Raw genomic sequence first — 12,594 nt, forward strand, 5'->3', positions numbered from 1 at the left:
TGGTTGGTACCACTGTGTGACGTCACGCTTTCGGTGACGCAGACGTGACGTCATTAGCTCCTCAATCGATGACGTCAACAGGTCTGCCAATTCTGCAAAACCCCTGTAATCGGAAACTGGGGTTCGAGCGCAATAAAGCGCGTCCTCTGATAGCATTGCAGTTGCCTTCTGCACGATAATTTCTCGAAAATACGTAAGCAATTTGTGCATGAAAAGAAATTCTTCGGCGTCTGAAGGAGACGTTTGCTGAAACCTCATGTTTCTGTAGGTTATTTAACGTAGCACTTTATTCACTTGATATTCAAATCGATCATAAACCGCACAAAAGTGTGGCTTGGATGCTTTCAGGGAGTTAGACTAAAATCCTAAGCTTAGAGATTGTCGCTGTTTTCTCCTAAAATTTACAAAGAATTTAACGTGAAGTCAATAACTTTTAGTAGTTCGTATATGCGGATGTTTTGTTTCTACGTGTTTGAGGCTCGCCCTTGACTGTGCGAACCGTTTTTAAGATTGCATGCATAGTGACGCACTGTGGTGTGATTACATTTCAAATTTTATACTGTGTAGCGAATTTGCGCGTGTGGAAGTTCATTTGGGGTTTGTTAGATGGCACGGCAAATATTATGGGCGTCGGAGTGTGTGTACGTCTGTCTGAAGAGAATCGCTTTGTACAGTTATTTATCCACCGAAATCGACCTCAAGCCATTATTATTTGCACTTATCTGTTATCGATTTCAGTGATTTAGAAGCCGAAAGGTTAGTAGACATGTTAGGCAAATTATTCTGTATTTCGTTGTTGACACAGTAACGTTCGTTCAAATGATACCACTTGTGAGCAAAGTCTAGTGGTGGTGCCTTACAATAAGAGGATATATTACCATGTATTTTCCCACGCTTAGTGGCGAAGTATGGTAACTCATCGCGCATTTTAAGCAGCAGTTGGAATGTTTGCGACTTTTCGAGAAGATAAGAGAAACGCATTTTTCCATGTCACGCGAGCTCGGTTTTTCCTGATAACACACAGCGAGATTAGTTTCGTCGAAAGGGTAACAGTGCTGTCGGCTGAAGAGGCAGGCAGAGATGTAGTGTGCATGTAGCGTCTAAATGTAGACGATCGGTCCCCGGATCGGCCCCTTGGCCTTGGGCCAGGACACTGGTAAGAGCTCGACGGCGTATATTTAGTGCAGTTTAGCGCCGTCACGTTGGTAGCTCCGCGCCGGTCGCGGGGAGCAGGGACGAGGCGGCGGCGCTAGCCCGTGTGTCCGGTGGTGGGGGGCCGGGCGGGAGGTGGAGGGGGCAGCCGGTGGCCCCGTGACGCAGGCAGGGCGAGGCTGGCGGCAGTAGTCTGTCGTGTCCGTCAGTAGGGTGGCTGGCCTTGCCGAGTGTGGATGGTGGTAGAGGTGTCGGCGGTTGCGGAGATAGACGAGGGGCGGAAGGCGAGCAGGCATGTGATGAGGCTTGAGCGGTCAGCGGCAGGAGCGTCGTCTTCGTCTTCCATGGTGGATTCTGAGGCCGCAGGAGGAGGCCGTCTCTGCGCAGACCAACAGGTAGTACTAGCCGCTGCAGCCGTAGCTACCTCGGGCAGAACACTCGCGCCAGCGCTACTCAGGTTTCGCAAACTTGTAGTCTGTTACTTTCCAGCATATACGGAAGGGATCTTTAGAGGGATTCGCCCGACCACGCCCTGATCCGTAGTAGTCAGAGAGACATAAACTTCCTTGAACGAGGTTATTGACACGGACCATCCTTCACCTTTCTCCTGGTTGCAGCCATACTATACAAGACACATTTAGCCAGTTGTTTTAACAGGTTTTCATTACCGGTACTCTCATCCGTAGTAATATTCCAGGTTCTCTTTAAGATCTCATTGAATATTGTTACAGCAAAATTCGAACGCAGTGAAATTGGAATTCTGTACATCCATTTTTTTTCTGTTGTAATAACCAGGCAGCTGTTGAGCAGGAAATCCCCCCCCCCCCCGCCCCTTCCCCCTTCTTTTCTCCTCCCATTCATGACACGCCTCACGCACGGCCAAATATTTGCTTCAGCCACTACTGTAGCTCGTCATACCTGTTGAGCGCTCCTACAGCGGAACTAGTTCGGCCACCGTGGCGCGCCGTTGAACGATACTGTTTGCCGTTCTTATCTGGCGGCGAGTGTTCCCGTTATTTGCCCCTCTGCTTCTAGCGTTCCTGGAAAGCGGCCTTGGGTAGTGTGCAGCGTTACAGGCAGACTAATGAGGCGTTCGGGCATCGGCTTTGCCTTCCGTAGCTAATTTGTTAGTTAAAAAGTGTGCTTCTGTTTGCACGAGTTAAAATGTTGGAACGAATTTCCTGCCATGGTCGTTGGATCGCCGGAGCCGTTGTCCGTCTGTGGAAAAGCGTTACGTGAAGTAGTTTGGAGCTATCTTGAGCATTTTGTGCCGGCGTTGATGTCCCAAACAGACCTCTGGAGTGCTTTCTCTTTCCGGCCACTTGTTTCGTCGCAGGCTGCCTATTTAGGAAGTTGATCTATGGCACTGGAAGTTACGACAGGTGTGGGCTTCATGTAGAGAACCAGCAAATACTTCACAATATACATGGAATGTATTCGGAGTTGCGAATATGGACAAGCATCAGCTGTATAATGGAATGACGACAGTGGGAAAATTTTTTGCCGGACCAGGACTGTAAACTGGATTTCCGGATCCACAGCTAGACCCAAACTGCGAATACATTTCTTGTATTTCGTAACAGTTGTAGTCGCCGCAGTGTTTCTCCGGACATGCAAGCCTGTCCGGAGGAACATTGCAGCTTAATTAATTCGGAACGCAGGAGTTGCAATATCGTACAGTTCTGTGTGTGTGTGTGTGTGTGTGTGTGTGAGACATTTTATCTGTTGGTTTATAGAACAGGTGGTGGTAACTTGGTATATCTGTGTTGCCTTTCGACTACACAGCACACAACTGCCATACGATTGTGATGAGACTAGCGAAACTATATCGTGAAGTTCCTGATACGAATGTAACTCTTTATCCTGATATTCGAAGTCTCGGTGGAAGTGGCGTCTGTTCACACATTCCAGCACGGCTACTGACTCTCAAGGGACACACAGTATGTGCCCCTATACGCGCTGTCCCGCGGTGCTGCGGGTCGTAGCTACCTAGCAGAGTTCGTGTGCACTGTCTAGTGCGACAGTTAGCAGGCGCGGATGGGCGCGCAGCGAGACGGACCGGTAAGACGGCGTGTGACGGATTTCCGGTGTGCCACTTGGCGTGCGGGACGACCTTGTGGCTTGCCCCGCTCGGCTCGGCTAGGCGCGGGAGCAGCGCGCCTACTCAACACGTGGCGACACGTGCAGGGGGTGGCCGTGGGTCGCTCGCCGGGCCCGGGGCGGCACGATCAATAGCAGAGGCCGGCGCTTCGCCCGGCCCGACTCGACTCAGCGCGCCGCCCGCCAGCCCAGCCTGCTCACTCTGGCGAGCTCGCTTCGTTGGGGCCCGTAGTCATCATCGACTGTACTACTTTCGCAAGTTCCGCTTTTCCCTAACTTGCGACGGACCGTGGGTTGCCTGCCGATACAGTTCCACAGCTAGTGGCCGAACTTCTTCGTTTAACATCATAATTTGAGACTACGATACGGTCTCGCTGATTTGAGATCGTTTCACTTTCCTCTATTCGTTTTAGTTACTACCAGTGAAAAACACACACACACACACACACACACACACACACACACACACACACGATCCACTTCGATGCCGTATTGAACATCAGTATTTAATCACTAACGCTAGACGACTCCTAACGCAATCAAATTGAATATGCATAGCGCAAACAAAATTCCACGCATAATTTTCAGCGAAGTGCCACTGAGGCACGCGTGGGGCGAAAGTAAAGTCAGACTACCGCTAAACATGTAGTATGCAAAGTACTCGTCATTCACTCACTTGTTCATTCATTCACGCGTGTATCGTGTTCTCAAAATCCGTTCAGCGACGTGGAAAGAGTGTCTAGTTATACACTAACAGGCAGAAGCTGCCCCTGTTGGCTGCTACGTTAAAATTTTTCTGGACTGATTATTTTTGTATTTGTAACGCCAAGTTATTCGTAGACAATAACTTCAAACACTAATACAGTACTAGGGAACAAGGAGAATTTCATGTTCCCCACTCGTAGATTAAAACTGTTACACAAACCCCAGATTACATTGGCATGAAAATTCACAACATTCTAAAAAAAAAAAAAGAAACAAATCCCCAGCATGGAGATGATCAACTAAAGCAAAAACAATTGTTACTCCTTAGAAGAATTTGTTAATGATGATACGACAATATGAGCAAGAAAGCAAGTGGTTGAAATGTAATTTTAATTATGCTTAGAAGTTTCATGTTTAGTAAATGATGGTCATAATTATTCTCTCTTTTTACAGAAATACTGTTATGCTACACACAGTCTCTGTAAATTACAAATCAATAATTATTGTTTCTGTAATACACACAAATTGTAAATGCAGTATTGACGAGTCCCCTGTACATTAAATCTCGTGGATAACTCTGTATGTTATGGGACAATAAAAATTCAGATTCTTTATTCTAGAAACAAAATACAAGAAGTGCTAGTCTGTTCAAAGTAAAGATTATTAATTCTAGATGACTGTATATGTTGCACCAGTATGTATGTAAGCAGATACAGAGCTGTTTTGAAGGCAAAGGGCCCCTGCTCCTCCTCTTACACACTTTAAAACAAAGCCTTAATGTAATTTTACACACACCACAACCAGCTGTAAATAGACTGGCAAGGTCAGGATTTATCTAATATCTATTTTAATAGTTACATGGGATTTACATTCTTCAAAGTACTCAGATAAATCATTAGAGGCCTATGAAGTACTGCTTTACTTTCTAAATATTTGATTTTCTTTAACATCCTACCTGATACCCACTAGCAATATTAGACTCCCTCACCAGAATAAGTAACTCCATTCTAAAGACCATATAGAATGCATACACTATATGGAAAATATTTCCAATTCTAGTTTTGTGATCATGAACAGCTGAGTTACTACAAAATTCACTCTTGTTGCTAACCGCAAATACCATGAAACCCTACTTGCATTACATTGTAACTTCACGGCCCTCCACCATGTCACCAATAAATGTTGCACATAAGTACATTGCCAACTTTTGTCTAGATGTGATGGTTCCCCTCCCTTTAACCTCGAAACCTTAGCTGAGTTGACGTAGAACTGTATCTTACCCCGAGGTCTAATTTAGGTTCGAAGGTGAAAATGTGATTGTGGCATTGTCAAGCAAATGGATGTGAATGCTGAACAAAGATTATGGTAAAAGTCCTTAACATAGTCCAGTGTCTACATTTATCTGATGTTGAACACAATTTTGAAAATTAAAGTCACAAGATAGATAAAGAAGAGATTCATTAGATAACAGGCAAATCTCTCATAAGTATTTTGTTGCATATTATAAATATATATTATACACATATCACAAAAAATTCAAAGTGTGACAACTACATAACTGTTGCTGTACTTCGCAAAATGTTTCATTTAATGTATGTGAAGGATCTTGGAGGCTCTGGTCTGCCAATGATAAATAGGTAAATAATGCATTAAACTAAACTCTTGACTAAAAGTATGGAAGTTACAAATGGGGACAGATACCAATCATTAGATTTATGCCAAACTGCAAATTTCCCACAAGTCTCTAGCTGTGTCATCTATGTACACAAAAATTTTTAAGTACATGCTCAGATTTTGGCAAATTTTTAACATGAAGCTTTAGCACATGCTCATTACATCTGAGCTGTACTAAATTTTGACAGTTTTTATCATCTCAATACTGTTTTCATATCTTGTTATGTCATCAGATTAACCATTTGCAAGAGACAGAATATAAATATATTAACAAATGTGTATCTGAAATAAACTAATAGTAAACAGCTCTTGTTAACTCATAAAGGGCATTAATATGTTTTCATTCTAAAGATTTCAGGAGCTTCACTGATCATTCACTATAAACTGTAAACACTTCAGTGTACTGTCAAGTATAGTTAGTAGCATGAATTTTAGTGGTCCAAAGGTGCTTTGAATGAGAAGTAAATGTTCCCATATATATGTACACAAGAAGCACCTTCTCTGAACTGTTTTAGTGTCATGCTAAGGCAGTCAAGCAAAGGTGCAAGACAAATGTGAACATAAATAGCTTGTTTTCTGCATACAGGTTGCAGGAGGCACAGCACGTGCTCATACAGGCATTGTGCATTATTGAAAACTGTCCAGCAGAATATATTTCTGTAAGATTGTGTTTGTAACAATGAAAAATCACATAGTACAAAATTGTTAAGGCTTTCATGGCTACTTGTTGACAAACTGCCTATTGGCTTCTGTCTCGGGTTCTTCGGCCGATGTTCATCTAATGATTTTTCTGACGTTTCGCCAGCACGAGTGGCTGGCAAAACGTCAGAAAAATCATTAGATGATTGTCGGCCAAAGAACCAGAGGCAGAAGCCAATAGGCAGTTAATCACATATTAATTTACAATCTTTGACATAAGTACATTTTGTTCTGAAGTTGACAATTCATCCCAAATTATAAGTGTGTATGACCAAGGAAATAGCACTGGTTATAGTAAGAATGACACTTATTCTTCAATTGTAGGTGTGTAATATCTTCAGTATGTTACTATACAACCAGAGTAGTGTAGAGGCTTCGCTTCACAGTGGTGCTTCTCACTTTCATCATTGGACCAATTATTATCTAATAATTTCATTTTTATTTCTTTGCAGTTTCGTGGTGAGATCGTGCTCACATTCATGGAGTTCCAGTTGGATAGCGGAGAATACTGCCAGGCTCAGCACAAATAAACTGACAATTGTGTGAGAGGCGTTTGGTGGAAACAAGCCACAGTTTAATTTCTCCCATTCCACTGTTTAGTATCAACCAGCATAAGGAAACCGCACCGTCAACGCTATCTGGTGAGCCCTGTTGGAAGAAAACTCACCTTTGTTAACTTTTATCAATGGGCTGAAGTTGGTGCATTAAATCTGATTCCATCTGGAGGTGTCATCACAGTGAAAACGATAGGAATAGGACTGGTTTAAATAGTGGAGTCGGTTTACCATCAGGGTCTTAGAGACCAGTGCTGGAAAAAGGGGAGACGGAGTTACCAAAAGAACAGAGTGTGGCTTATTTTCCGGGCCCATCAGGTTGCCAAGTTCGGTGCGTGTTCAAACATCTAGAAATTGTGCGATTTTTGTGCGTGTGTGTATATCCAAAATATATATGATCTATTTTGTTATTGGTGGTGTAAAAGAGGACTGCTGTGTGTGTTGTATAGTGAAATTCTGTTTCTTAATTTAAGTGTTTTCCAGAGTCCCAGTTTGTGCACCACACAGGTGAAATATCTATATATTCTGATTTGCTTCAGTTTATCCCATTAGCAAGTGAGCTGCCACATAAAGTGCTTCAATTTTTTTTCCGCTTTCATTCAGAAGTGTACTGGGATAGTTGAAATCTGTCACAACAGTATCAGCACATGCTTTGTGAAGACTTTGACTACTTGTTTTAGCTTTCTGCTGCCTGCCATTTAAAATATTCAAAAACTTCAGTGCATTCAGCCCTTAATTTTTGAGTGAAATTTTGAACATTAGTACAGTGTACAGAGGCTAGGCTTTTAACTGACTTTTTTGTTTGCTTATTCATTCTTCAAATCTCCGTTACTGTTGGTGTGAAATGTCAGTGAGTGCCAACATGCGTCTCAAGGATAATCGGCCAGCTCCCTGTGAGATCGAATACAAGAACATGAAATTCCTCATCACCGACCGGCCAACTGATCAGAACATACAGAGCTATATACAGGTGAGTGTACTGATAAAAAGAACATTGGATTCTTATGATTACTTATCTTGTCACATTCAAAAGACCATCAAATTATCTTCACTCTGATTTTTACTTTTAAAAGCCATTTATAATGTTACAATATCTGATGAAATAGATTTGAGGAATGTAGTTCACTATATAGACAAGGTACTCAATAGCAGTGAACAAGCATTAAGACTGTACCATGGTTGTGGTACAAGACTGTTAGTTATAATAATTTGAACTGCATTATGTGCTTGTTCTCTAATCAGTTGTACATCCATAGCTGTGTGTGTACAATGTTTGAGATAACAGACAAGTTTTCATTGTTGCTCATTATAGGCATGTTGTGGAATCTATGAGTGGAGTATGGAAGAATGTCTACTTGTTGCATTGTGTCGTCAATTTTGACTGAAAAGCCGTTCTTGCAATTTTGATTTTTATGGTGAATTTTTACACCTGAGAATTCAAATTTTTCTCGTGTGGTTAATGCAGATCTACAGCCATTTCCATACTTAATTTACACTAATTAACTCCATATTGATACCTGTTTGCAGGAGCAGTACTTTGCAAAGTTTGTAGATGGGTTGTGAACAATCACTTTCAGACAAGCATGTAATTTCCCTTACATGCCATCTATGAACTGCCTGCCATCTGGGTTACTTGATTGTAAGAGTTAAGATCCATTAACACTTAGCCAGTATTCGTGCAGTGTGCTTCAGTGTTGCATCAAATGAAGAGCTTCTACATTTGAAGCCAGTTACCTGTAATTGGAAGAGACTGAAATATTTTCCAGACACAAAACGACATAGACTCCCTGCTTGTTGTTTTCCATATCATTGCTCCAAAAGCAGAATAAATATTATTGTGTTAACTGAAAGCTGTGTGTCTGAAGCACTGGTTTAGTTAATGTAGGGCAATTAGTAGTTTCATGCTTCGCTTGAGACAGGCTATTGAAGCACCTATTACTCTGTATGGAATCAAAGGTGATCGTTTGAGCCGTTCATTCTCAGCAGGAAATTGCCAGTTACTACTTGCTAAGTAGCCAACTTAACTGGTGCTTCATGCACTACAGAACTAGACTAATTTTCTATTATTTAGCTTAATATAACTATTGGTACACATTATTTTTGTATCACTTCAGTGCATTTTCTTCTTCTCCAGGCATTCCTCTCAACCAATCTCCTTCACTGTTGTCTCGACCATCCTTCCTTCCTTCCTTCCCTCTCTGCTAATTTCTGTTGGGAGGTTTGCCTGTTTTTCTGCCACCCCGTTTCCCCATTTCAGTAGTAGCACTCAGGCGAAGTGTGATAGAGGATAGCACCCATGAATCAACTACGATGGATTGAGGGTGCGATGGTCATGGGAGGGCTTACACCCTTTGTATGCACAGCCTCAAGGAATGCCTGTGTGTGGTCTTAACTATTTCTTACATCTTGTTTTATTATTGATGTTCGTACTGATGTCATTTAGATTTTTAGCCTTCCCCTTTTATTGTTGTGGATCTCTTGGCTAGAAAGCATTCTTTACTCTGTAGTTGTATTCGCCCTTAATCATGTTAGTGGGGGTTGGATGTGGAAGGTGTTTCTCTTGGCACTGCTGAGCCCTGGGAGTATACTTGTCTGCTCTAACCTACATACTAATCCAATCCATATACTTTTATTTCTCTGTAAATTGTTTTTCAGCTCTGGGTCAGGATTGCCTTTAGTGCCATGTGTTTTGCACTATGTCATACTTTGTTCATTTGGGCATATTCCTGGTGAAAGTTATTGCCTCCAGCTGAACAAACCCTTCACCAAGGGACTTAAGATACCACTGTTTCAGTCCCTTCAACCAACCAACCAACCAACCAACTATTGAGGCACTTCCAATGTTTGCTGCAAGTTATGATACTTGAGCTATGTTAAAACTCTCTTTATCAAGAAAGTCTACATTCCCTTTTCGCTGTGTGAATTATAGAAATAACTTCTACAAGAAAGAACTAAAAAGTGACTTAGTGTAACAGTGTATAAGACAAAACTCTGAAAAATTACAGTGCATCATAAGTGAAAATATTATTTTGGTAAATAAATATGGTGCATTGTTAATAAGGAAATCCTGTTACTACCATAATGATGAATGTTAAACTTCATATTTCTGCATGATTTATATAAGAACACATTAAGGAATTAAATGCAGTTGCATGGTTTATTAAAATTTATGAAGATTTACTTTGGGTTTCATTACTTCTTCATATAACGGTATAGAATGTACGTAGGGGACTGTTGGTCGGATGTTAAATACTCTGCCCTTTTGTGCAGTTCATAGAAATACTAAATATGTCTCCTTGCATTTTACATTATTACAAATGTTAATTAACTCTAAAAACACACAGCACAAATTTGTTTAAAATAAAAGCAAAAATGTGCCTGTCACTCATCTTCAGGACATAACAGTTCCTATTTCTGCTGACACTCTTGAAATATGAAGAACACCTCTATTAACTTCAGCAACTAAAAGCTGCTTACTTATGGAGGAAGTAGGGAAGGCTGGAAAGGGGACTCCAGGACTTGTCTATTGTGAAGATGAGGGAAGGGTCAGGCCCCATCTGTTGAGATGTTGATAGCTACTCCCCTCCCCCCCCCCCCCTGCTGAAGTTATCAATATCTCAACAGATGGGGCCTGACCGCCTAACTGTCTGACACACTCTACATTCCCTCCACCAGCCCCCCCCCCCATTTTCCGACCTTTCCCAACCTTTCCCAACAAAGCCTTTTTCCTCACTGAAGGCACCAATTGTAGTTAAAGCAGCTAGGAGTATTATTTTCTATTTTAGGTGTTTCTATTCTTAGCATAAAAGAATTAAATGTCCTGAATGTATTGTTAATGAATCCTGTCCTCCTCGTAAGAGAGAAGCAGGTGTACTGTTCGTAAGTTAGAACTGATTCTGATGTCTTACTTGAAAAACATGTTGCAGGAGCTGAAAAAACACAATGTAAAAGATGTTGTGAGGGTTTGTGAACCAAGTTACAAAATTGAAGAGTTGCAGAATGAAGGAATCAATGTAACTGACCTGGAATTTGATGATGGAACTCCACCCCCAATACAGGTGTGTGAATAGCTCCAGTATAAAAGCATTCTTCTAAAGTACAGAATAAGCTAGTTTGTTTCTATTGCTATTGATTTTTCAAAGGAACAGAAAACAGGCCGAACTACATAACAACCTTGAAATGAATCTCATTTCTTGTTCGCCAGGAATCACTACTTTTGTCACTGATATAGATCACAAATGTTCATTGCATAAGAACCAATGAAAACTGGAGCAGGTTGTCACTTGAAATGCTCAAATCAGAGACAAGTGATCTGTAACTGTCTACATTTATTGGATTCACAGATGACCCTTTGTCAAAGATTATAATTTATTATATTTATTGATTATTAGTTTCAGCTTAAGTTATTGGCCATCTTCAGATCTGCAGTTGTACACAAAATTGAATATAAGTAAAAATCATATGGTGCAAAATGCCAGTACAATACATCTACATCTAGGTGATTACTCTGCTATTCACACTGAAGTGCCTGGAAGAGGGTTCAATGAATAGTTCCATAATTTTAAAATACGCACCACAAGGTGTAAAAAAATAAATCTGTGCACAATCACCAACCTATAGGACACAGTCATAAATTTTGTGCAATATGCATAGCTTGATCTTACTGTAGAGTTCTGAAATTACAAAGAATGTAGCAACCAGATGCAGAAAAATAACTTATTTATCTTGTTGTAAATCGATTTTGACTGATATCTCATCATTGGTGCATTTTTCTAACCGATACATGCCATAAGTAGAAGTACTGTCCTTGGCAGATTTCTAACATGATAGAAATCTGCCAAGGACAGTACTTCTACTTATGGCATGTGTTGATTAGAAAAAATGGACCGACGATGACTGATATCAGTTGAAATAGATTTGCAACAAGATATATGAGTTATGTTTCTGTGACTGGTCGCTACATTCTTTATAATTTTATACTCCACGGTCACTGCACAGAAAGTGAACTTTATGGAGCCCAACATTCAAAACTTACTGTAGAGCTCAATGAAACATTGTGTTCATACCATTTTTCATAGTTGTTTACTAGGGTTTGTGTGTCTTTCCTTAATTAACAACCGGTTTTGTATCCTAGAATCACATTTTACACAAGCTGCTTAAGACTTATCATCTGTAAGTGCATTGCTTCCACATAGTATTCTTTAGGTTTTTTTATACATATGTATAATAAGTACCTAGACAATGTGATTAAAACATTTTTTAAGTTTGTTATGATTCTGTGTTGTCTAATGTTGTGTAGGCGTGTCGTTTCCTGCAAAAAGTTTATCATTGGCCACTGTTGCTAACAATGGTGATGCAGAAAATACACACTTCTGAACTACTTGTGGTGTCTTCTCACTATGGGACAAGTTACTGTGAGGTTCATGTTTATTTTACACTTTCATATGATTACGTATTTTTCTATACCTGAATATTTTTGGTTACATAAATTCTGTTACATACTGTTGCAGATATTATAGAAGTGGTGTTATTGGTTCTTTAAAATACATTTGTCACTGTGTGGCAATTAGGAAACTGACTTCTAACTTTATGAAGTTCTCATATCTGTCAATATCAAAATAATTTTTATTCATATTGCTGCAGTTCATAGTTTTTCTGATTCAATGAATATACCAGTAGTGTCTCCTGCTAAAACATTGCTTGCTTCTAA

At 40.6% G+C, this 12,594-nt stretch overlaps 1 protein-coding gene across 5 annotated transcripts in view; it reads left to right on the top strand.

Moving 5' to 3' along the window:
* Positions 1-12,594, top strand: part of LOC126237468 (PRL-1 phosphatase) — a 673,482-nt gene that overhangs the window by 651,879 nt on the left and 9,009 nt on the right. For 3 of the 5 annotated variants that reach the window (XM_049947610.1, XM_049947611.1, XM_049947609.1), the window contains 2 exons: positions 6,783-7,854; positions 10,811-10,942. In XM_049947610.1, the coding sequence (XP_049803567.1) occupies positions 7,729-7,854; positions 10,811-10,942 (258 nt within the window). In that variant the 5' untranslated portion in view covers positions 6,783-7,728. Of the gene's footprint in view, positions 1-1,349; positions 1,548-6,782; positions 7,855-10,810; positions 10,943-12,594 lie in introns of those variants that run through there. The other 2 variants (XM_049947612.1, XM_049947608.1) reach the window with 2 other exon arrangements.

Source organism: Schistocerca nitens, chromosome 2 (genome assembly GCF_023898315.1).
Source record: "Schistocerca nitens isolate TAMUIC-IGC-003100 chromosome 2, iqSchNite1.1, whole genome shotgun sequence".
Taxonomy (NCBI): Eukaryota; Metazoa; Arthropoda; class Insecta; order Orthoptera; family Acrididae; genus Schistocerca; species Schistocerca nitens.